The sequence below is a fragment of the Chlorocebus sabaeus genome, chromosome 11 (genome assembly GCF_047675955.1).
Source record: "Chlorocebus sabaeus isolate Y175 chromosome 11, mChlSab1.0.hap1, whole genome shotgun sequence".
Taxonomy (NCBI): domain Eukaryota; kingdom Metazoa; phylum Chordata; class Mammalia; order Primates; family Cercopithecidae; genus Chlorocebus; species Chlorocebus sabaeus.
In genome coordinates this window covers 49,746,670-49,771,406 of record NC_132914.1, presented here as the reverse complement: position 1 = coordinate 49,771,406, position 24,737 = coordinate 49,746,670, and the positions used below count along the sequence as shown (strand labels likewise).

General features: G+C 53.7%; 2 protein-coding genes across 5 annotated transcripts; both read right to left on the bottom strand.

Moving 5' to 3' along the window:
• Positions 1-85: 85 nt before the first annotated feature.
• Positions 86-5,870, bottom strand: SMIM41 (small integral membrane protein 41). The gene is made up of 2 exons (XM_037997087.2): positions 4,074-5,870; positions 86-1,412 (listed from the first exon to the last, which is right to left on the bottom strand). The coding sequence occupies exon 1, from the start codon at positions 4,488-4,490 to the stop codon at positions 4,203-4,205; it is 288 nt and encodes a 95-aa protein (XP_037853015.1). The 5' UTR covers positions 4,491-5,870; the 3' UTR covers positions 86-1,412; positions 4,074-4,202.
• A 938-nt stretch (positions 5,871-6,808) lies between these two features.
• On the bottom strand, positions 6,809-14,778 carry ATG101 (autophagy related 101). Of its 4 annotated transcripts, none has more exons than XM_037997086.2 (4): positions 14,636-14,778; positions 14,064-14,192; positions 10,354-10,681; positions 6,809-7,506 (listed from the first exon to the last, which is right to left on the bottom strand). In XM_037997086.2, exons 3-4 carry the CDS (start codon positions 10,603-10,605, stop codon positions 7,102-7,104), a joined length of 657 nt encoding a protein of 218 aa, XP_037853014.1. In that variant the 5' UTR covers positions 10,606-10,681; positions 14,064-14,192; positions 14,636-14,778; the 3' UTR covers positions 6,809-7,101. The 4 variants fall into 4 exon arrangements, with proteins under 4 accessions (XP_037853014.1, XP_008001509.1, XP_008001510.1 ...); XM_008003318.3 differs by lacking the exon at positions 14,636-14,778 and adding an exon at positions 14,304-14,581; XM_008003319.2 differs by lacking the exon at positions 14,636-14,778 and adding an exon at positions 14,476-14,570.
• Positions 14,779-24,737: the final 9,959 nt, after the last annotated feature.

Genomic DNA, 24,737 nt, shown 5'->3' with positions numbered 1-24,737 from the left:
GCGGCAGGATCTCGGTTCACTGCAACCTCTGCCTCCTGGATTCAAGCAATTCTCCCCATTATAGGCACGCACCACCACACCCAACTAATTTTTGTATTTTTAGTAGAGACGGGGTTTCACCATGTTGGTCAGGCTGGTCTCAAACTCCTGACCTCATGATCCACCCACCTCGGCCTCCCACAGTGTTGGGATTACAGGTGTGAGCCATCGCGCCCAGCCCTGTCTTGTTTATTTCCTCATCCACACGTCCCAGAGTATGCCTGGCACAGAGCAGTCACTCAGTAAATACTCATGGAAAAGAGAATAAAACGAGTGTTCCCAGGAATAGAGGGCTGGTTCTATACCTCTTCTCTCCTCTCCTCTTCTCTTCTTCTCCTCTCTAGGGATGGTCAGGTTCAGGGAAAATAATTATGCCACAGGATGATTACTAGGCAGAAAGACTTTTTTCAATAAATAAGCATGTTACCAATTTGATCAATGACAAACCTATGATATTGTCACCTACATTTTATAAACAAAGAGACTGAGGTTTAGGAAGGCTTTGCAATCTAGAATTCCATGCACATGCTCACGAAACCCACTCTCATCTCAAAGCCAAGGCTCAGGCTGAACTCTGATGAGACAGACCCCAACAGTGACTGGTTGAATGAAGCGGTGCTCTTGCCCACACCGGCCACAGGGCGGCAGCCGAGTGCTGGCGTGAGGGTGGCTTTCTGCCTCACTTCACACCCACCCTGGGAAGATGTGGATCTGAGGGTGCAAGGGGAAAAGCCACCACCGAGGAGAGGCCAGGGGACGGGGGCTGGGGTTGCTATATCTGCTAGAAACAGGTAAAACTGGAGGAGAGTTGGGGAACAAACCATTAATTCCTAGAGTCAAGGGCTGGAGACATAGACTGTAGACCTGAAGCTTGCATTACCAGCATATGTAATAACAGGCCACAGAAAGTGATGCAGCATTCCTGGATTGTGGGGGCACTGCAGGCCTGCAAATGGGAGGCACTGACTTGCAGCAGGGGCTGGTCACTGTCAGACCATTGCTGCCTCACACCAGACAGGACAGGTGCTGCACTCATGTCCTCAGAGGCCAGAAGGCAGGGGGCACAGCCAGCACCTGCTGCACCAGGCGTCCAGGATGTGTGACCACTTCAGTGCCCAGGACATGCAGCAGGTCCCAAGCGGGCTGGGAGTGCAGGTCTCCCAAGTCTAGGCCCACACCGAGCACTTCCGGAGGTCCAGTGGAGCAGTTCAGAGGCAGCGGCTGGGTGCAAGGATCCCAGGTTGAGGTCTCACCATAAGCCAGGTATCTCCCAGTCTTTCATCTGCAGCAAGAATGGGCTGAAGGTGGCAGGGGACCCCCAGAGCGGCAGCAGGAGAGCTCTCTGGTTGGCAGATGATGCAGGGCTCAGGAATCTGTAGAGAGAGCCACCCCTGTCTTTGTTGGAGAGGGAGCTGCACTATGTGGAGCCTGAGGAATGGACTCCATAAACCTCTCACAGCCTTTCCCAGCTTAGGGAAAATCTCAGGGGCTGGAAGGTTAGGGCAAGATCTGAACCCATCAATCGCTCCAGCCCTTCCCCTATGGACAGTGCAGGCTAAGTGAGCTGGCTAGGAGTCCAGGTGCCTGGCTTCTCTCCCTGGCACTCAGACCTGCACCCATCCCCCACCTCTCACTGCCAGCTGGAGCCTGATGGGGTAACAGCAGCACCTACTTCCCAATTTTCCACATTTTTTCCTGCCCACTCAGCCTGACAGCCTTGACCAGGGTCAGAGTTCCACGGCAAACATCTCAGTCCTTTCCCGTAGGAACACTGAGGTCCCAGGCACACCCCACGCCCTGCCCTCCAAGCACTAGGCTCAGAAACAGCAACAGGAGGAAGTTGGATGAAGAAAGCCTTTGCCCCCACCTCTACACCCCTGCCCCAGCCCTGTCCTGGGTGTGAGCAGACACGATGATGCTGGGGGCACAGCCCTTCCTAACACCAAATCACTCTACACCCTCACACCACGGGAACTTGAGCCCAAAGGCCAAACGGAAGGTCATCAGCCTTCGGCCCTGATCCCTCAGCTCTGACCGCTGGGATTTTTTTTCCACGGATGTTTATTCCAGCTGACCCTCTAAGCCCATCCCCCATCAGGTTCAGGCCAGGAAAGCCGAGCCCAGCTGGCTAGGAGCTGCTGCCGGCATCTGGAAGACTGCTCCCCACAGCAAGAAGGTAGGCAGGGCCCCAGGGAAGCAGGATGGGAAGGGGGCAGTGACACAGGGGTTTGGAGGTCCATCCCTGATTCGCAAATGTATGAAGAGAGGCCGCGTTTTGCACCAGCATCTCAAGAGTGATGAGAAAGCAGGGAAGGGAAGAGGACAGAGCAAGAGGGGCCCCCAAGCGCCAGAATGGGGCTTGAACTTGGAATCAGGGCCAGGGTCTGCTTCCAGCTCTGTCATTAATGTGAGCATGTCACTTACTGTTCTCTGAGCTTCCCCACGTATAAAAGGAAGGGGTTCCCAGTGATCTGGAGACCCTCTCTCCCAGCTGGGAAAGGAGAGGAGTGTGGGGCCAGAGGGTGACAGGCAAGGCAGCTGGGTGAAACCGGGTATAATCAAGAGAGGAAGTTCCCACCCTCTCCCCCACCAAAGGGAGCGGGGGATGTCCCCTGGGCCCAACCCCCTGCTTGTGCCAGGTGCAGTAACAGACACACCACACACACCCCTCAGGGCGCTGGACAACCCTCCCTCCTAGGGGGCAGGGTAGGGGATAGGAGGGGACCCTGAGGTGAGAAGTCCCTGGCTCAGCAAGGCCAGTGTGGCGCCGCTGCCCAGGATTAGCGCCAAATCCTGGGCTGCTGAGTAGGGATCACACATCGTCGTCAGCTTCGCAGCTGCTTAGCTGCACCTGCCCGCATCCTCCCTCTGCCCCTCACAGGCACCCAGCCTGACTCCTTTCTCGGATGGAAACTGGGACCCTGCCCTACCCCAGATAAGCAGGGCAGGGGCTCCAGAATCGGGGAGGGGGCAAGAGAGGCCAAAGTCACCCCTGACAAACAAACACTTCCACCCACAGAAACCCCCAGGGGCTCCTAGGTGCAAAGCTGAACAGAGGGAAGGAACAGAGAAGGCCTCTCCAGTCCCTGTGGCTGTCCCAGGTGGCTTTCACCTGTAGTTACCTTGTCCTCAGGCCACCCAGGCCCTTCCCTCCAGATGGCTCCTGTCCTTGGAAAGACAGAGCGAGACACCCAGACAGAGCCCCCACAGCTGGGAGTCCTCAGCCCTACTTCCTGGAGCAGCGCTCCTGAGGCCCCCCAGCTGTCAGGAACCCTGCCATCCACACCCCCAAACACACACCACACAAAGCTCCTTTGTCTGGGCTACATCTACTCCCCCACCCCTCACCCCCTCACCCCCGCCCCCACGACCTGAGCAGGGTCCAGGGAAGGGCCTTCCACACACCTCCCCATTCCCCAGGGCCACCCAGGCCCCTGGCTCTGCCCTCAAACATGACCACACTCCTCTCCCTGTCTCAAGAGGGAGGCCAGGCAAGGAATTTCCCACAAGCCCCCTTCCAGGGAAAAGGTTTCAGGCAGCTGAGGCCAAAGGCTGGTGCTGTCTGCCTATCTCCTCAGCCCCGTGGAGTGGGCAGTGCTGGGGCCCGCAGAGTTGGGCCTAGGACCTATAGGGGCCGGGGCAGATGCAGACCGTGGGGTTGAGGGTGGGGGCTAAGGAAGAAGCCCCCAAAGCACACTGTGGCCTCTAGACTCCCTCCTCTGTCATCCTCCTGCCTCCACAACTACCCCACAGTTACACAGCAGCCTCTGTTCCTAGAAAAAAAGCTTAATGCTGGAACATTTAAGATGGGAGGGGGCCGGAGCTGCAGGAGACACAATCCCGGGCGGGGCGGCCTCCTCCTGATTCCGCACACCTGGGTGGCTGCAGTGGACTTACAGAGCTGGGAACTGGAGTCGCTGAAGAGCCATTCCCCAGACAGGTGCCCTGCTGCGCCCCAAGAAGCCTCCTCAGTAAGGAAGCTACTGTAGCCCCCCGGACCCCCACGCCCACACTCCCGCTACCCTCCCTCTCACCTGTGTGGGGCGCGCCGCTTCGGGTAAGGGATTGCGACCGCAGCAGCCGCAGCAGCCGTCGGGCATGCTCCGGACCGCTGGGAGTCAGGGGCCGCCTGGAGGCCGCGACCTCCGAGCGCAGCTGGGCGCCTAGGAGTCGTCGTTGTCGTCGCCGTCCTCTCCGCTGGCACTGCCGGGCTCCGGCTCGCGGGACGCGCGCTGCTCGCGGGCCAGCAGCGCTGTCAGGCCCTGGGCGCGGAGGAGGAGGCCGCCGCCCAGGAACAGGACCCCGCAAAGCACCAGCAGGGACAGCACGCCGAGCACCGCCGCCTGCACCGCGAGCGGCCCCTCGGGAGGCTCTGGCGGCGACCCCGACTGGTTACAGCAGGAGCTCAGCCAGGCGGCCTGAGCCGCCGCGCCCGCCTGAGAGCCGTTCATGCTCCAGCGCCGGCTGCCCAGATGTGGCGGGATCGCCAGATGTGCGGGAGCCCAGACTGGCGGGCGGGCCGGAGGCTGCGTCGGGGGGAGGGAACCAAGGGGCGGACCCCAGGCGCCCTACGCCCCTACCCCTTGCACAGAGCGCTCAGGCACTTCCTAGACAAAGAGCTCCAGCCGTTGTGGCTACGGCCCTTTCTCCACAGGCCCAGGCTCTGGGCCCACCATATTTCTTCTCATCCCCAAGGCCCACAGGCACCCCCATGCGAGTCCAGTCAGCCAAAACCAGAAGCCATGTCCCCAAGAGTCCCTCCCCTTCGCAAAGTGGGCCAAGAGGTACACCTAGGCAGAGCCCTGAGAAGATCTCAGACCCCATCCCAGCTGCAGGCTGGGGTGCTGCCCCTCTGAGCAGGACACAAGACAAAGGTGATTGTCCCCATTCTTGAGTTTTTTGTCCCGAGACCAAAGTTCTATGGTGCTAGGGGGCCCAGGTGGCTGCTGAGCCAGGAGGCACATGGGCAGCCATAAGAGTGAGTCCCACCCTTCCTCGTCCATCATCCCCTTCAGAAGCCTCCTGGAGCTGGACAAGCAGGCCAACGCCTCCTGCACACTCTACAGCAGGGGGACATTCAGGTACAGCAGAGCAGAGCAGAGCATGGGGAATTCAAGGCCCACCTCCACTCCTTTTCTCAGGCCCCATAGGCCAAGGAGAGTCACATTTACAGACCAATGGGAGAGCACAGATTTGATCCACCAGGACTCCAGTCCTGACTCTGGATAAATCAGTCCCCCACTTCAGAAAATCGCAATGCCATAAAGGAGGGGAATATTACTGTCCTGTCTACCAGGGTGGCCCATTGCCAGCTAGGTGTCCCACAGCCAAGCCAGGGTGGGAGAGTGAAGCAGAGTTCAGCTGCAGAAAAGCAGAGAGACTGGAAAAGCGGACAGAGAAGCAAGACCCTCCTGCCAGGTCTGTAGCTGGACCTGTAGCAATTCTTGTACAATTCTGTTGCAAATTCTGTAGCAAGCCTTGAGTCCTCTTTTAAAAAATAAAGTCACTGCCAGCCAACACCTGTACCAGTCCCCTCAGAAGGGATTAGATTAGCTGATGGCCGTCTGGTAGGAAAACAAGAAGAGTCCCCAGACTGCAGCAGGCCAAGTGGGGTGTCATATGCTATCAAGGACTTGCTAGAAATTGGCCTTCTTCAACTATAAACCCTTCTCCTGAGTCCTCCAACTCTCTGATGACCCAGAGATCAAGAGTAGAAACATCACATGGCCAAAGGTAACTTGGAATGGGAAAAGCGCATTCCAAGTGCAAACACTTCCTGGTCATCCTGACTACCTACACTGCTCCAGGACCATGGACAAGATACCCCACTCCCACCCCATTTCTCCCTTAGCATCCCTCTCTACACACACCTCATTTAGTCTGGTTAGAACTGGCCCAGAAGCAGCCAAAAAGCATTGTAAAGCATGGACTGTATCGACGAGAGCATAGCACACAATGGGGGCTTGAGTATGCGGGTGTAGAAATGAATGTGAGTGATGGAGGCAATGACCAGCCCAAGCTGGAAGAAGTGTCACCAGATACCAGACTGTCTCAAGTTGGCCAATCTGTCTCCAGACATGACCCACATCAAATGACCTTTCTGGTGCACGTGGGGATCTGTGTGCTCTATAAAGACAGAGAAGGTACTCTCTGGGGCCACGGTGAAGCAAGACCAGACAACATAAAGGCCAGGGATGTCATAGCTTCCTTAGAAAAGGTGGAGATAACACGGGAACAGAAAACCAACATGTTCTCACTTGTAAGTGGGAGCTACATGACGAGAACACATGGACACACAGAGGGGAACAACGCACACTGGGGCTTTCTGGAGGGTAGGAAGAGGGAGAAGATCAGAAAAATAACTAATGGGTACCAGGCTTAATACCTTGGTGACAAAATAATCTGCAAAACAAAAGTTTACAAAAAAAAAAAGAGGAAAGTGAGTTTGGAAGTGTTGAAATAGGGAGTCAATTGGTGGGGGGGAAAGGGAGGAGCAGCTCAGTCACATCCAAAAGCAACAGACCCTCACCCTACCATGCACCTTCATTCATGGGATTGGCTATGGCCACATCTGGGTAACACCTGCTTTGTGTGAATAGCCAGTCAAGTGCAAAATCTGTCCATTTTAATACATCTTTAATCCCATCCACCCACCCCTCTCATCTTGGAGCAATGCCCTCCACACACACCTGTGTCCTCAGAGGAATGCCAGAAAGTGTTAACACATCAGGGCAGAAACAAGAAAAGGGAGAGATGGTTCAGCCCAAACTCACGTTCTCAACTTTATTCCCCATCCCAGTGGTGGCTCTTCTGTACAGTGGAGAAAGAAGGGGGACCACACCAGGGCTATGGAGAGACAGTACAGGCAGGACTGAACCGTCAGCAAAGATTAAAAGGATGACCAGAGGCTGGCAACCACAAAACCAAGAAGCCAACGGGGGCTGCCCCTTCCAAGTCTCACCAACGACCCCAAGCAGGCAGCAGAGCCAAAGGCCCAATAGTACAATCCCCGAAAGCCAAGGTCTGGGAGCCATCAAGGAGCTCCCAGGGATCCAGCGAGGCTCAGAGGGCAAGGGTGTCTTTGATGAGCCTGCGCATAGTGGTGGTGACTGAGGTGCCCAGGGCATCAGTGATCTGGAAGGAGATCTTGTAGAGGTAGGGCTGCACGTCCCGCAAGCCTGTGTCAAACACGTTATCCACCTCCGACTGTGTGGGCATCTTGGGCAAGTACTCATGCCGATTCATCACCTCCACGATGTTGATGATCTTCTCGCAGAGTTTCTCACCCACCTTCTCCCGGCAGATCTGCCGCTCCTGCTCCGTGGCCAGGGCTACCACATGTACCTTGACCGTCCACACTTCCCATGGAATGCACTCGTCTGAGAAAGGCCAGCGAGACTTCTTCTTCTGGTAGAACTCCAAGGACATCTGCCCCAGCCCATCACCACCAGAGTTGCGCAGCGCATCCTGGGGAAGAAGAGAATGAATGAGCATGCCAAGGCCTCTGAGTTCCCACCTGTGAGGGCCTGCTTCCCACACCCCAGGGAATTATGCTCTCTTAGCTCTAGTAATCATCCAGGGATGGCAAGGAAACAAGACTGGGAGAGGGTAAACGATTTGGGTGAAGTGACACAGCAAACTGCCAACCTGAAATTGTGTAGTTCAAGCAAACCAACAAAATCTGTCTCCAAGCCCAATTCCTCCAGCTTGGTGAAGAACTGATATTACAGGAATAACTACTGGTCTGCAGGCACATATTCTGTGCCAGGAACTTAACATACACAATTCCACTGGCTCCTCCCAACAACCCCATGAGCTTTCACCAAGGCACGATGAGGCTTAGAGAAGTAAGGTAACTTGCAAGAGTCACATGCCTGTGGATGGCTGGACCAGGGTTTGCATCTGGATTGTCTGATTTCTAAATCCTTGCTTTTCACCTTTACATTGCATTAAGGGCCTTCTCCTTCCACACCACTCCTTTAGCCCATATCCTTCAAAATGTTCTAATCACCTCATCAACATCTCCCTCTTCCCCTGTAAGCTATTTGTCTTCTCCACTGCCAATTAAACATAATTCTTTCGATATTTTTTAAAGAGACTGGGTCTTACTCTGTCACCCAGGCTGGAGGGCAGTGGAGCAATCATGGCTCACTGCAGCCTCGGAATCCTGGGCTCAAGCGATCCTCCCATGTTAGCCTCCTGAGTAGCTGATACTACAGGCACATTTGGCTAATTTTTAATTTTTTTTATTTTGTTAGAGATGGGGCATGTTACATTATCCAGGCTGGTCTCAAACTCCTGGGCTCAAGCAATCCTCCTGCCTCAGCCTCCCAAAGTGCTGGGATTACAGTTGCAAGCCACTGCGCCCAGTTCACAGTCTCTTTTATGAGCGCAGGAAGAGGGAACTGTAGAGCCCAGTGATCCTTGCTCAAAAAGAGGGAAACCAAGCAACAGAATGGGGAAGGGAAGTTGAAGAACAGACCAGACCTGGTGCTTCTCCCTCTTCTTCCCTGAGAAGCAAACAGGACCATCCAGTCCAATGATTCTGCCTTTGCCACCCCATGGGTGTGGGTGGTCCCATACTCCTCTTCCTAGGGCAGCCAGGACCCTGAAGCTCCTTTCCATCTGAGTTAATGCCAACCCAGAGGGTAAGGATGCCTGAAATCCTGAACCACACTCATCAGGGAAGAGGCTCTCCTTCATTGACAAACCAAGGTCAAGTAACCTTGAATGAGTATCTCCAATGTTTACTGTGTGCCAGGTTCTGTTCCAAACACTGGGCATATTTGACTTATTCAGTCCTTGCAGTGCACACACCCTTTGAGGCAGGTAGGATTACCATTCCAATTTTGAGTGGAACCACTAGCCCAAGGTCACACACTTGCTGGATGGTAGAGTGCGGCTCCAAAGCCTATGCTCTTCACCACTCTACTCCACCTGCCTCTTACGGACACCTGGAGGACAGAGAGCTGAGAGCTGCTGCTGCTCTTGAGGGTGACTGGGAAACCGCTGATGAACTTGCCCTTTCTGGGTTTGGCGGGACAATGAGGGACAGCTTTCGCCTGACACTGGGCAATCCCCTGCAATGAGCACACAGTACTCAACACAGTGAAGGGCTCTGCAAGTATTTATGGAATGAAAGTCAGACACACAGCTCCCCTGTGTTCTAACCCCAGAGCAGATGCCTTTAGGCTCATGCCAGTAGTTCAAGACCAGCCTAGAGTTCAAGATCAGCCTGGGAAACACAGTGACACCCCATCTTCACAAAAAAAAAAAAATTCTTTTTTTTTGGAGACAGGGTCTTGCTCTGTCACCCATGCTGGAGTACAGTAGCGTGATCATGGCTCACTGCAGTCTCGAACTCCTAAGCTCAAGCAATCCTCCCGCCTCAGCTGCTCAAGCACCTGGGACTACAGGCATGTGCCACCACGTCCCACTAATTTTTGTATTTTTTGTAGAGACGGAGTTTCGCCATGTTTCCGGGGCTGGTCTTGAGCTCCTGGGCTCAAGCAATCTGGCCACCTTAGCCTCCCAAAGTGCTGAGACCACAGGCGTAGCCACCAGGCCTGGCAAAAAAAATCGTCGAAAATTAGCCGGGCGTGGTGGTAGTGGTGTACACCTGTGGTCCCAGCTGCTTGGAAGGCTGCAGTGGGAGGACTGCTCAAGCCCAGGAGTTCAAGACTGGGTGACACAGTGAGATGTGTCTCAAAAAAAAAAGGAAAAAAGAAAAATTATCTTTGCTACTTTAAAATTTAAAAGTACCCACTCAATGAAATGGTCAAACACTGTGACTCTGAACAAAGACCAGAGGAGAAACCACACTACCACTTCCACCTCCTGAGGTGACCAACAGCAGCAGCCGGCCATGTCCCTTCCACATCTTTCTTCCACCCAGGCACACAATGCCACACCGCCAAAACAGATCTGTGGATGGCAGCCACCTGAGCCAAGCAAGCCACCCTCTGGGGGAGTTTCATGTGGGAAAGGAAAAGTGGAAACAGAAGCAGAGAGAGCTGTAGCCAGAGAGAAGGTCAAGACCACAGAAGCAAGGATGGCCCCAGGGGGCCTGGCCACCAACACTGCTCAGCTTCCTGTTCTTCCTTCTCCCCCAAGCACACTTATGAGTGCCTCCCTCCCTCACCACCGTTCGCGCGCGCACACACACGCCCTCCCCTGAAGAGGAGCTCTCAACACGCCTGTTTCTCAGAACCTGAAAGAACCCGATTCACACACTCAGGAAGAAGAGGCTGGTTCAACAGCAAGCTGGGGTAGAGGGCACCCTAGGCCCCGCCATCCGCTGTGCCACACCCTTACCTTGAACTCCCCGACAACCTTGCGCAGGGCACGATCCAGTTCCTCAGAAGAGACGCGCACGTAAGTGAAGTCGATGAAGTCACAGTCAACATCCTGGGTGCCCACGGTGCCAATGGAGTAGGTGCCCTCCTTCTTGTAGTGGAACTTGCCTGTGCTGCGGTGCAGGAGCACCGTGTGCAGCACAGCCAGCATGGCTTCCTCCACCTGTCGCCCCTCCACCGACACCTCCAGCACCTCTGAGCGACAGTTCATCCTGCACCCAGTAACCCACACCAAGGTGGGGAACAAGGATAAAGACAAGGGATCTTCACCCTACCCAAGGGCCACCCTGCAAGAGGAGCCCAGGTCAGAATGCTGACAAGAATAGTCCACATGTTATCTGTTCACTTCCTTCTAGGCTCAGCTCAGTCTCTGCCTCCACTGGCCCTTCTCTGCATTTTGGCAGCACAGACTATCAGAGAATCATCAACTCTCAGGATCAGAAAGCGCAAGAGCTTCAAAGTTATCAGTCCAAACAACAGGCCGGGATTCCATTTTACAACCTTCAGTGTAGTTTACAGCAGATGCTCACTGTGCAACCTTTATCAGGTACTAGACATCAAAGGCAAGCACGGCCCCTGCCCTCAGGCTGACAGAATGAAGGAAAAGCAGGCAACTAAACATTATCACCATGGAGAGAGTACAGGGTGCGAGTAAGAAGTACAGAAAGACGAATTTGATTTCCTCGGACCTTGAATGAACAGGTTAAGGCATTTGAACTCTGTCCTAAGGGCAGCGCACTGTGCCAAGATCAAATCTGTGCATCAGAAAAGTACCTCTGGGCCAGGTGTGGTGGCTCACATTAATCCCAGCAATTTAGGAGGCTGAGGCAAATCACTTGAGCCAAAAGTTCAAGACCAGCCTGGGCAACATGATAAAACCCCATCTCTACCAAAAATACAAAAAATTAGCTGGGCCTGGTGGCAGGCGCCTGTAGTCCCAGCTACTTGAGGGGCTGAAGCAGGAGGATAACTTAAACATGGGAGGCTGAGGCTGCAGTGAGCTGAGATCATGCCACTGTGCTCCAGCCTGAGTGACAAAGTGAGACCCTGTCTCAAAAATAAATAAATAAATAAATAAATAAATAACAAAGTAATAAAATAAACTCAAAAAAAAAGAAAAGTACCTCTGGCTAAAGGGCAAAGAATGGCTCTAAACTGTATTGGGGTCACAAACTACTCAGCGAAGTCAATGAAGCCATGAAGGTTGGGCTTTAAAAACATGGCGCACACACACATACTAAATCTCACCTATTTCTAGGGACACCTACATCCACAGACTCCAGGGTAAAAACTTTTGGATTTAAGGCACAAAGGCTGGGCAGGGAAGTCAGTTAAAGACCACTACAGTAGAAGTAGTTACAGGAGGCAGCATAATCAGGTGTGGGGGGTTTTCATGCCCTACAGTCCTGGGTTTGAATCTCACCTCATCTACATCTTGCTCTGTGACTTTAAGCAAATCACTCAACCTCTCTGAACTTCTTATCTGTAAACGGGGATAGTAGTGAGAATTAAGGTGACACATGTAAAATACAGTAGAATAGTGGTTAAAAACGATGACTTCAGGCCGGGTGCGGTGGCTCAAGCCTGTAATCCCAGCACTTTGGGAGGCCGAGACGGGCAGATCAGGAGGTGAGGAGATCGAGACCATCCTGGCTAACACGGTGAAACCCCGTCTCTACTAAAAAATACAAAAAACTAGCCAGGCGAGGTGGCCGGCGCCTGTAGTCCCAGCCACTCGGGAGGCTGAGGCAGGAGAATGGCGTAAACCTGGGAGGTGGGGCTTGCAGTAGCTGAGGTCCGGCCACTGCACTCCAGCCTGGACAACAGAGCGAGACTCCGTCTCAAAAAAAAAAAAAAAAAAAAAAACCATGACTTCAAAGTCATACAACCTGGACTGGAACTCCAGGTCTGCCACTTGCTCCATGCTCATGATCTTGGGCAAGCTACTTAACACCTATCTGCCATATATACAAGAGATAATAATGGCTACCTTGAAAGGGTTGAGGGCTGAATGAGTTAGCATGCATAAAACACTAAAAGCAGTATCTGACAAGTAGTAAACTTCCACTAAGTATTCATTAGTACATTGTTATTGCCAAGAGATGGTGCAAGGCTATACAACAGTAGTGGTAGAGGGAGTGAGAAGGAGAGACAAGAGACTTGAGAACCAGAACATAGTAAATAACTAAATACATGCCCAGAGGGAAAGGGAACTTCAAGTTCCTTATAACTCAGAGTATTCAGCTTGCAAACTTCCCCTGACAGGGAATTCACTAGCTCTCACAACAACCACTCAATGTTCAGGAAGTTCTATTCAGTTATTCTGATTTATTTATTTATTTTATTCGTGAGATGGGGTCTCACTCCATCACCCAGGCTGGAGTACAGTGGCACAATCTCTGCTCATTGCAACTTCCGCCTCCCAGGCTCCCATCCCAGCCTCTCCAGCAGCTGAGAACACAGGTGCACACCACCACACCTGGCTAATTTTTTGTATTTTTGGTAGAGAAAGGGTTTCGCCATGTTACCCAGGCTGGTCTCGAACTCCTGAGCTCAAGACATCCACCTGCCTTGGCCTCCCAAAGTGCTGGGATTACCGCACCCAGTCCAGTTATTCTTTCTACTGAAGAATCTGTCTCTTAGCGCTTCAAACTACTTTTAGTTTTAGTTTTGGTACCCAAACCCACATAAAGTCTCACCTCTTTTCCACAAGTGAGTTTTTATTTAGGGGCAGCTGTTCCACCACCCCCTCTCCCTTTCTACAGGCGGAAGGTCCCCAGTCCTCAAAAACATGCCTGTTCCACATCACATCTTATCTGCATGGAATCCTGGCAGCTGTCTTCTAAGTGTATTTCACTCATCTGGTTGACAGACGGTGAAAATAAAAAATATCTTTCAGTTTGTGTCTGCCCCCTTTTAAAATGTTGCTCAGCACAGGATACAGGGCAACAGTCTGTGGACTGCACAGAGATCAGGCCAGCTCTGCCTCTCACCTGGCGATCAGCTCGCGTCTACCTGTACTATCACATACCATCACGTTTTGTTTTTGTTTCTACCACTAGGCAGACAATTCCTATATTCTGCTTATAGGGCAGAGACTATATTCCATTCATCACTATAATGGTAATTCCTAGTACTTTGTACAAAACAACTGCTCAATTCATCCCAACCCAGGAATTCCAGGTCCTTCCAGGGGTTGCTAGATTAGTTTCTCCTACATGCTTGGATCAAGAATGAGAAGGGCTCTCTTGCTCGTTTTGCCCTCCAGTTCCACTCCATCTAGCAGTCTTCTTCCTATCTGGAGGACTCCTGGCTCTGGTCTGGCTCCCTTTCTTCCACGACTTCTCCCTCTTGTGTCCCACTCAATCGTTCATACAAGCCATACATCTCACTTGTGCCCCAAGCCTGGGCTCCTCCCTCACTCTACGTGCTATTTTAGGATCCACTCCTCCAAGAAGTCAGTCCTGACCAACCCCATTCTCCTTCCCACAGCAGCCACATTTGGTCTCTGAAAACCTTGTTGTCCCCTGCACCACACAGTGAGTAGTGAGCAGCAGGGCCCACCAGAGTAGGGTCTGGCAAGTCTCGTCCGTCTGGTCCCCCCGAGTTGCAGAGGTTAACAGCCGCCTTCTCCAGCTTGGTCGGAGCACAGGGTGCGCCAATTCCCACCTTGAGCGTAGAGTTTCGAGCACGAATTCCTCAAGCTCGGCTCATGCCCTTCTCCTCCTCCTCACGCCCAGGTGCGACCTCCGCAGGTACGTGTCAACCTCCGCGCGGCGCTGAACCACAAGAGGCCGGCTAAAAGCAAAACCAGAAAGCTTACTTGGCTTCATATCAAGAGACTCGGGACGGACGCAGCAAGGAATTCCCGCCCGGGTCCCGTATCCCCGGCCGCCACTACGAGCGAACCTCCACCGTCCACGTAATCAGGGAAGAGCGGACTCCTCGGGTGTCTCGGGGGCGGCGCCCCGCGCCCAGGCTGGCTGGACTCGGAAGCTGGAGGAGCGCTCCCGTTCCGCCGCCCCGGGGGGATGCCCACGCCGGCACAGGAGAGGGGGGAGACGGTTAAAACAGCTCCCACCTCCCCCAACCCCCGTCCGCAACCAGCCTCCGAGATGCCACCACTCTCCCGGCAGGCTCCAGACCACCTGGGTCGGAGGCCGAGCCGGGACCGGAAGCCGCACCGCCCCCCGCGCGCCGGGAGGCTCACCGGATCCCGTGGCCCCGGAGGGGGCACGTACCCGGCTAGCCGGGTCCTCGCATGCGTATAGCCGCCCACATCATCCGCCTAGTCACAGGAGCACACACAAATAGTTATGTGTTGCTCTGTATCTGGGGGCTGCTCTTTTCGTGGTTATGTCTTGGATTTTAAGATTTGATGGTGATGATGATCCCCCTTATGTGGACGAGTCCATTCAACCCACCAGCGAGAACGCTGTGGTATTTCGGCTGGGACAACTCACTTCCGCCATAGAGACTGGAGAGAAGGAGGAGCCCGATGGGCTCTCGGCCGCCTCCCTAGGCCGAGCGGAGTCATTGGCTGCGAGCCCGGCCCGGGGACGCAGACAGGGTCCCCAACTCAGTCCGGACTGAGAGGCCTGAAAGGAGCACCGATCCCCACAAGATGAGGGGCGTACCCCGTAGGGAGAGGTCCTGGAGATGAGCCCACACCGCTGTGCTGCAGGACGCCCAGTGGATGGCAAAACTTGAGTTTGTTCAATGTGCGTAACAGACAGGATCCCTGGCCCTCCACCCACACAGACGCTGGAGAAAGGGGCTTCATCTCTCAGTGTTGCCTTTATGCAGCAGCACTACTTGGTATTCCACGGTGACCAATCTGGTGACAGTCCTTCGGAGGCTAGTAATTCGGCCATTGCTTCTCTGTGTGACCCTTAACATCACTAATCCTTTCTGATGCTCTCTATAAACAGGGGGCTGTTGTGAGGATCACAGGAGATAAGTCATATGAAAGATTTTTGTGACCTGTGAAGTGTAATATGAATGCAAATATATTTTTAGTGCTGTGTAACTTCCTGGAGCGCATTTGGTTATCCATGTAGATTGTAAACCCAGAGCAGACAGGGGTTTGAGAGCTCCGTTAATGCACCCACCTCCAATAGCAGGCGCTCTTAAGATGTTACTTGGTGTTTACCATGCTTGTTTTCTGGCCACTGGGGTGCCTCACGCCTGTGATCCCAAAACTTTGGGAGGCTGAGGACGGAGCATCACCTGAGGCCGGGAGTTCAAGACCAGCCCTGTCAACATACTGAGACTCCCATCTTTAAAATAAAAATTTAAAAATGAGCTGGGCGTGTTGGCATACCCCTGTAGTCCCAGCTACTTCAGAGGCTGAGGTGGAGGATCACTTGAGCCCAGGAGGTTGAAGCTACAATGAGCTATAATCATGCCGCTACACTGCAGGCTGAATGACAAAACAAGATCCTGTCTCAAAAAAAAAAAGTTGGGCGTGGTGGCTTATGCCTGTAATCCCAGTACTTTGGGAGGCTGAGGCTGACGGATCACTTGAGGTCAGGAGTTTGAGACCAGCCTGGCCAACATGGTGAAATCTCGTCGCTACCAAAAATACAAAAAAAATTAGCCGGGTGTGGTGGCAGGCACCTGTTATCCCAGCTACTTGGGAGGCTGAGGCAGAAGAATTGCTTGAACCTGGGAGGTGGAGGTTGCAATGAGCTGAGATTACACCACGGCATTCCAGCCTGGGCAACTCAGCGAGACCCTGTCTCAAAAAAAAAAAAAAAAAAAAAAAAAAGCTCGTTTTTCAAACACATGCTTTTATCTTCCAAAATGATAATAGATAACATTTATTAGGTGGAATGGAAATGTCATGATTTTAAATACCATATATATGTACATATAAATTTAAACCTGATACTAATCAATCCTGCAATATAGATGAGAAATTGGGCCAGGCATGGTGGCTCATGCTTATAATCCCAGCACTTTGGGGGGCCGAGGTGGGTGGATCATTTGGGGTCATGAGTTCAAGACCAGCCTAACCAACATGGTGATACCCCGTCTCTACTAAAAATAAAAATAAAAATTAAAAAAAGCCAGGCTTGGTGGCACATACCTGTAATGCCCACTACTCTGGAGGCTGAGGCAGGAGAATCGCTTGAACCAAGGAGGCAGAGGTTGCAGTGAGCAGAGATCACACCACTGCACTCCAGCCTGGCGAAAGAGCGAGACTCTGTCTCAAAAAAAAAAAGAAAAAAGAAAAAAGAAAAAGAAAGTGATTGGGGAGAGGTTAAGTAAGTGGCCCAAGGTCACTCAGTAAATAACAGAGCCTTGAATTCAAATCCAAAACTCTTTACCACTATGGGAGCTCTCTTTCTGGCTGGCTTCTTTAGCCAACTCTCCCCTATGTACCACCACTCTCCAATACACCCTCACCCACCAGTGGTGTCCTGATAAATGCTTCACACCTGCTCTCTGGTAGGGGTAATGCCTTGCTTTGTAGCATTTGCCCATTTTCTGCCATAGGTGATTTCAAGCTACAAGACATCAATGAATGCAGAGTCCAGAATGGATGGATGATTGCATGTTGATCGTCAAGGTTAGAATCAGCCCTTGGGGGCCAGTGCCAGCTGGCTCCAGCACACCACTGTCACCACCTCAGCCTTAGGCTTCCTCCTCCCATTCAGGTCTTCCAAACCTGGCTGCACAAGCTCCTCCTCTGGCTGGCCTTTCCTCCATCATCTGTTCCCTATCTTCTTTCCTTCCTCCCCACAGTTCTGCCCTTGTTCAGCCCTTGCCTCGTATCCCAGGTGTAGGTGCCTCTCCTGGGAGAAAGAGAAAGCTGCCTGCCCTGCAGACCAGCAATATTTTCGGGAAGCTGCACAAAACCAGAAAGCAATCAGGAGGAAATATTGAGAGGGAAGGGTCTGTAAGGAGCTGAAAGAGAGGGACCAAGGGAGGTTGGAACCAGTCCTGGAGTGGAGGAGGTACCAGAGCCCATCCCCAGAGACTGCCATTGAATAAGGGGAGTGACTGATCTCTCTGGCCATGCACACACTCCATCTCACAGCCCTTTGCGGCCACTAGCCTGACATCATCATCATCATCCTCATCACCACTACCACCAATCATTGAGCCTTACTAGGCACCATGCCAGCACTCACAGACCCTATTGTGCTGATTTTGCCAACTACCATTCAAGGTAGATACAGTTCACCTCCCCAACACCCTACTTTCTGATTTACTAATGTTATAACTGAAGCCCAGTCATACATAGTGATGCATAGTGGTTTGCTGTGATGCTTAATTTTACGTGTCAGCTTGACTGGGACACAGGGTATCTAGACAGTTGGTTAAGTATGATTCTGGGCGTGTCTGTGGGGTGTTCTGATGAGCCTAACATTGGAACTGGCAGATTGAGTGAAGCCAATTTCCCTTCCCGGTGTGGAGGGGCTTCATCCGATCAGTTGAAGGCCTAGTAGAACCAAAAGGTTGACCTTTCAGTGAGTAAGGGGAATTCCTGCCTGACTGTCTTAGAACTGGGACATCAGTCTTTTCCTGCTTTCAGTCTCCAACTGCCTTCAGAGAGCTGCTTCGCCTGCATCTCAAGACTGAAATGACACCATCAGCTTTCCTGACTTCAGATCTTAGGACTTGTCAGCTAGTTACTTACAATAAATCCCTCTCGGCTGGGCACAGTGGCTCACGCCTGTAATCCCGACACTTTGGGAAGCCGAGGTAGGCGGATCACCCGAGGTCGGGAGTTCGAGACCAGCCTGACTAACATGGAGAAACCCCATTTCTACTAAAAATACAAAATTAGCCAGGTGTGGTGGCACATGTCTGTAATCCTGGCTGCTCAGGAGGCTGAGGCAGGAGAATCACTTGAACCCGGGAGGCAGAGGTTGCGGTGAGCCAAAATCTCACCATTGCACTTCAGTCTGCGCAACAAGAGCGAAACTCTGTCTCAATAAATAAATAAATAAATAAATAAATCCCTCTCTTTCTCCCGCCACATATATACAGGGGAGAAACTCTCACTATATATAGTATGTGTTTGTGTCTATGTCCTACTGCTTCTGTTTCTCTGGAGAACCCTGACTAGTACATGCCCAAGGCCATGCAGCTGCTCTTTCCTCCTTCCACCAGTCTTTTCACTCATTTATGTACCTACTCCGGCACTCACCCTTTCCATGGAGCCTTGCCTGCTGGACTGGGGAACATAAGGGAGGCTGAGTCTTCTCACCTCTTTATCTCACATGCTGACCCACACTTGCCTCTTCTTACCTCCCTGAATTCTTACAGGGAAATTCTCATTGCAACCCTGGGTCTCAGCCCCTCTGAGTAGTCCCATCATGGAGGGGAGGGAGTGGTTAAAAAACTGGGACTGTGTGGATGAATTCTCTCATTCTATGCCCCTACCTCTGATGATCAAGACGTAATCGTCTGTTCATTCATTCATGCCACACATGTGGAACTGTCCACATGCCAGGCCCTTGTAATACCTTGTGATGCCAAGGGAGACAAGTCATAGTTCTAGCCCTCTGGGAGCTCAGAGTCTTCAGATGAGGTGGACCAGGAGATACCTGTGGGTAAGAAAACCCAACAAGTGGTATGAAAGAAATGGCAGCAGGTTTTGTGGGGACCCAAGAGGGCCAGGATGGAGAGATGCTGGTTGCCTGGAATAGAAAGTGACACATTCAGGCTGGGCACGGTGACTCACACCTGTAATCCCAGCACTTTGGGAGGCTGAGGCGTTGGATCACCTGAGGTCAGGAGTTCGAGACCAGCCTGGCCAACATGGTGAAACCCCATCTCTACTAAAAATACAAAAAGTAGGTGGGCCTGCTGGCACATGCCTGTAATCCCAGCTACTCAGGAGGCTGAGGCAGGAGAATGACTTGAAACTGGGAGGTGGAGGTTGCAGTGAGCCAAGATCATACCACTGCAGTCTAGTCTGGACAACAGAGAAAGACTCTGTCTCGAAAAACAAAAAAACAAACAAAAAACAGAAAGCGACGTATTCAGAGTGAAGAGGAATCCCAAGCCCTGCTCTCATCAAGTTGAGAAGTGACCAGGCACCAGGAGAAAACCAGGACAGCTTGAGAGAGCAGCAGGCAGCAACCTGAAGAGATGGCAGGGAAGGGGGCTGATTCCAGGAAGAAGTGGGAATTATTCTAGGAAAGCTCCCTGGAGAAGAGGGAAGAAAAAAGCCAGGGGGCACGGGGGCAGAGAGTGGAAGTTGAAGGTTCTGGGGTGAGAGAGGCAAGGATAGAGAGAGCAGACTTTTCAGCCAGAGCCCAGAGCCACAGCCGCCAAGCAGACAGGCAACTGGCTGAGACTCTCCGAGCCATGCCTGCAGCAAAGGCCTGTGGGGAGACCTTGAAGGCCAACCCAAGACCTTGGGAGTAGGCAGCTGGCTTCGCCTGGTGAGTGTGGCCTCAGATGGCCCCAACTCATCCTGGTGTGTGCCCAGGGGAGAGCTGAGCCCCAAAGCTGCCCCTACAAACCACCCCAGCTGCTCCAGCACTGACCCCAGTGGCGTCACAGGGAGTGACTCAAGCCCCAGCAACAACAATGAGTGGGACTGACGTAGGCCAGGGCTCCTGCTGGGGGCCAGGCTGGCTGGAAAGCCAGCACCCTGCCTGCTGACCCTCTAGCCTGGGCAGACTGCGGGGGTGAGGAGGACCAGCTGTCCCTCTCTGACATCTGCCCTCTGGATCGCGGGCAGGGGCTCTTCCACCTCCCACCCTTTCTGGGATGTCACTTCCAGCCCCCACCCTCCCTGACAGGGAAAATGTCTGGGCGGATGAAAGAGTGGCAGAGAGCGTGAGAAAGGGGCGCCTCCCAGCCCCAACCTGCCAACCTCACCAGGCAGCCTGGAGACCAGGACCAGGCCGGGAGCAGCATGTGTGCTGTCTGTTCTCCTGAGGACCCAGAGATCTGTCTATGCTGGGGAAGGGTTGTGTGGTGTTTTTTCGTTTTTGTTTTTGTTTTTTTTTCTTCCAGAAAGGCCTGTGTTTGTCTGGCCAAGTTGGAGTAGGAGCCGGGCTTTATTTCTGTGCCTCCGTCCCTCGGGGGTGCGGGACTCTCTCTCCTTGCTGCAAGGTCTGTTCCTTTGGCAGGCCGTTCTGAGCATCTGTCATTCTTTAAGGAAGAGGATTCTGGGCGACTGTGCTTGCGAAAGGTTAGGGGGCTGTTTATCCGCCCCGATAAGGCAGTCCCTGTATCTGCCTCTGGGGAGCTGTTTTTCCGTCCCTGCTTTCTTGTGGGGCAGGGGGCATCTCTGTATCTGTCCTCATGGTATCCCAGCTACCTGGGGCCCTGGGGTGGAGTCCAGACTTCCTGCTTGGAGGCCTCTTTCCTCTGATGTTCTCCAGGCGAGGAGCGCAGTAACAGTCAGCACCCTGCCCGCCTGGCTTGCGGCTGGGCACTGCTCCCTGCTAACACAGCATGTACCAGGACAGGCCCCCCCGCACTCCCCTCCCTGTCCCAGCTGCCACCCCCAGCCCCTGTGGCCACGCCAGGCCTGATTTATGGTCCTGAGTTGGGACTGGACAGTGCCAGCGCCTGGGTCAGACCTTGAGGAGACCTCAAGTGGCACCCTTGGCCTGGCAGGGTCAGGGCCCAGGAGGAGATGAGGGGGAGCCAGGGTGCTGGGGAGGATGAACACAGCACGGGCCCAGGAGTGGCAGGCAGGAGATGGAAACCAAGGCCAGGGCCTCCAGGGGCCCATAGGTTTCCCACCGGCTCCGAGTCCAGTCAGGGACCTGGAAATGTGCCTCCTGCCTTCAGAATGTCCCTGGCTTGTGTGGAAAAGGAGACATTGGGGAGTGAAAAGGGCTTTTCCTCTGCTTTGCACTGACTCCTTCGTGTACCCACCATTGGAGGCTGCAGGTTTCAAAGTCCCACTGGCCAGCCTAGGCCAGACCAGACAGTCTCCAGCCTAGGGCCCAGGAAGAGGCCTGAGCGCCTGAAGCTGGAGCAGGGATGCAGGCAGAGGTCTGGGGCAGAGACTGCAACCCAGAGCTGAGCACTGGCTGCCCCAGGTAAGACTGTACAGCTGCCCCCTGAACTATAAGGCTGCAAGGCCAGGCCCCTGCAGGGCTGGATGCCAGATAGACAGAGGTCCCCCCCTTCAACCTCATCTTCCAAGGAGGCCCAATGGCCCTGGGGCTCTGCTGCAGTCAGGGACTTGTGAGAGAGGGGCTGGGGCTCGTCCAGATGTCTAAACTAAAGCTCTCTTAGGATCCCAGGTCCAGCTCACACAAGGCTGCCCAGCACTGCCTCACCAGGGCATGACTCTGATGTGCCTGGCACAACTGCCTCATGGCTGCAAAGGGATGTCACTGCTGACTGTCCAGGGACCACACAGTGGCCACCTGCCTCTGATGAGTCTCTCTCAGGCTGCCCTCTGCAGCAGCAGAGCTGCCGCCACACAACTGAACATGCTGGGTGCTCAGAGCAGGCCATGTGGACAGGACACCCCATTACAGCACAGTCACCCATGACCTTCAGGAGCTTCTCACCTCCTGGAGGCTGATCCTTGCCACACCCCTCCATAACCAAGACCAGGTGGCTGGAACCCAGGTGTGGAGCAGCTTCCTCCACACTGGCCTCAGGGAAGGGCTACAGGCAGAGACCCCCCCCCGGAGTGCAGAGCTCCCCCTCAGTCCCTAGACCTCAAAGCCACCCCTCCGCAGTCACAGTGGCACCTCAGGGCTGGGGAGGGGGCCAGGGACCTCTGGGCACTGGGCCCAGCGTGGGTGGGGTGGGGGAGACAGAGAGGCAGGCTTCCTGGGTCTCCGGTCTCCGCGTGAGGACAAACAGCAGACTTTGAGGCCTCGGAAAATCCCGCCTGGGATTCCAGGCCCTGCCGGCGTCACTGCCTTTTGACTATTGTCCCCGTCGGAAATGGGCCCAGCCCCCGGCCAGCCTGGACAGAGCAGCCATTGTGAGGCCCCATCAGGCTCAATGCCCCCTTGTTTGCCCTCCCATCCCATAGCAAGAGTTGGAGGCCAGTTCTTCCAGTTGCTGAGTGGAAAGAAAGGGCCTGCCTCCGGGATCCAGCCCTTGGGCGGGGCAGGGTGGGGCAGGGTGGGGCTGGAGGAACCAGCCCCCAACCCTGTACCCTAATTGCCAGGGTCCTGAAAAGGAACGACCATCAATGGAGCTTCTTATTTTCGAGGCCCTGGGCAGGGAGACCTAGTGGCTAAGTAGCCAGACGCACCCGGCTCAGCTACTCACAAGCCAGGTGACCTTGGGAAAGTCATATCCTTTCTCTGAAATGAATTATCCTCTTTTGTAAAAACAATAGCTAATATTTATTTGGTGCTTGCTGTGTGCCAGGCACTGTAAAAAACACTTTGTATGTATTCACTTCTGTAATCCTTATAGCAACTTTGTAAAATAGATTCAATTTGTTTTCTTATTTCTAGGTGAAAACACTGAGGCACAGAAAGGTTAACAAACTTGCCCCAAATCACACAGCTAGTAAGAGCTGGAGCCAAGATGTAAACCCAGGCCTCGGGCTCCAGGGTCCTTGCTTTCGCCACTCTCCCATGGTGCCCCTATGAAGTGGGAATAGCCAGGCTGTCCTCATGGGATGGCAGCTAGGGCTGGAAATCACAAGCATCTGATGAAAAGAATCTGCCAGCGTGGACCCTAATACCGGCTAACCTCATCCATAGATATGGAGATGCTCCCTCGGCCCCACTCCACCCCCAGCCCTGGCCCCTCCCTGAGCATCTGAGCAGCCCTCTTGCCTTCCCCAGCGGCCTGTCCTGTCCTGTCCCTACATCTGTCTGTGCTAAAGGCAGGGAGCTGGAGTCAAGTGACACAAAGGAGGACTTGGTCCAGCCGTCCGGCGGGAGATTTCCCAGCAAGCTCTGCTCCTAACCAGCCTCACCTCCCCACTGAACAGATGGGAAACTGAGGCTCGGTGAGGAGGAGGGCCTTCTCAGAGAGCAGCATGGAGTTGGAGGCAGGCTGCAAACAGAAGCCTACCTACTGATAGCCTCGTGTCATCAGGTGCGGGCGCAGCTGACAAAGCCTTGCTCAAGGGTCTGGGGCTGGGTGGGGCGATGGATACATGTTTGCAAGTCCACAGCACTGCTGGGAGCATGTCCCAGGGTCGGGGCCATGGTCTCCCTACCCCAGCCTCATGTGGACTCTTCAGCAGGCCTGAGGCTGGACTGTGCTCCCAGAACCCGAGTGAGGGCATGTGGATGGGGGCTCCATGCAAGCTGTGGCTGGAGCACTAGGGAAGGCCCTTCTCACCCCTGTCCACAGTCGAGAGCCCTATTCTGTCTGGCCCCATCCAGTAGGAGCTGCCCCTCAGCCAGCCAGTTCCCAGGGGCCATGGAGGTGGAGACTTGGGGGTCCTGGGCCAAGGGCTATGAGGAACATATGTGAGGGCACTGCCTTCAGGCCTCCTACTGGGTCCTAGAGAAGGAAACAGTGAGGCTGGGCGAGCACTGAGCACAGGAAGGGTGCCATGCCTTGCATGGTGACCAATTCCCGTGGGCCTCAGGTTAGGTCCATCTGGGTCTGTTTCTTAAAAGGGTGGCCCCAGGCTACCTGCATTACAAGCACCTGGGTACTTGCTAAGACTGAAGTTTCGTGGGTCCCCTCACTTCCCCAAATCTGAGTCTTTGGGGGTAGATCCCAGGAATCTGTATTTTAAGCCAGCTGACTAAACAACTGATGAGCCTGGGGGGTTGGAGGGCCTACGTGGGGACACAGGCACAGGTAGGGACTTCTTGCCAAGAAGGTGAGGGCCACCAGATCCCTGGATCCTCTTGCTGGGGTGGCAGGAGAGTGGGGAGGAATGTTGAGAATGTTGAGAATGTTAAAACACTGAATACAGGCCGGCACGGTGGCTCACGCCTGTAACCCCAGCACTTTGGGAGGCCGAGGCAGGCAGATCACGAGGTCAGGAGATCGAGACCATCCTGGCTAACACGGTGAAACCCCCTCTCTATTAAAAATACAAAAAATTAGCCGGGCATGGTGGCGGGCGCCTGTAGTCCCAGCTACTCCGGAGGCTGAGGCAGGAGAATGGTGTGAACCTGGGAGGCAGAGCTTGCAGTGAGCTGAGATTGCGCCACTGCACTCCAGCCTGGGTGACAGAGCGAGACTCCGTCTCAAAAAAAAAAAAAACCAACACTGAATACAACAGCTACTACCAATTTGGGCTTACTTAAACCCAGCCCATGCTAAACATTACACACACACTCCTCTGATCCTAAAAGCTCTGTGAGGCTGGGTCTATTCCTGATTTATGGATGTGGAAATCAATAATCAGAGAATAATGTGTCCAGATTAGGAACTGTGACAACCCTGAGATCTGCAGCTAAGTATATTGCT

Excerpts from the sequence above, each read along its gene's own strand:
- SMIM41 (XM_037997087.2), bottom strand. The coding sequence starts at position 4,490 with ATGAACGGCTCTCAGGCGGGCGCGGCGGCTCAGGCCGCCTGGCTGAGC.
- ATG101 (XM_037997086.2), bottom strand. The coding sequence starts at position 10,605 with ATGAACTGTCGCTCAGAGGTGCTGGAGGTGTCGGTGGAGGGGCGACAG. Across the intron at positions 7,507-10,353 it reads AGGTTGTCGGGGAGTTCAAG|GATGCGCTGCGCAACTCTGG; the intron begins GTAAGGGTGTGG and ends CTTCTTCCCCAG.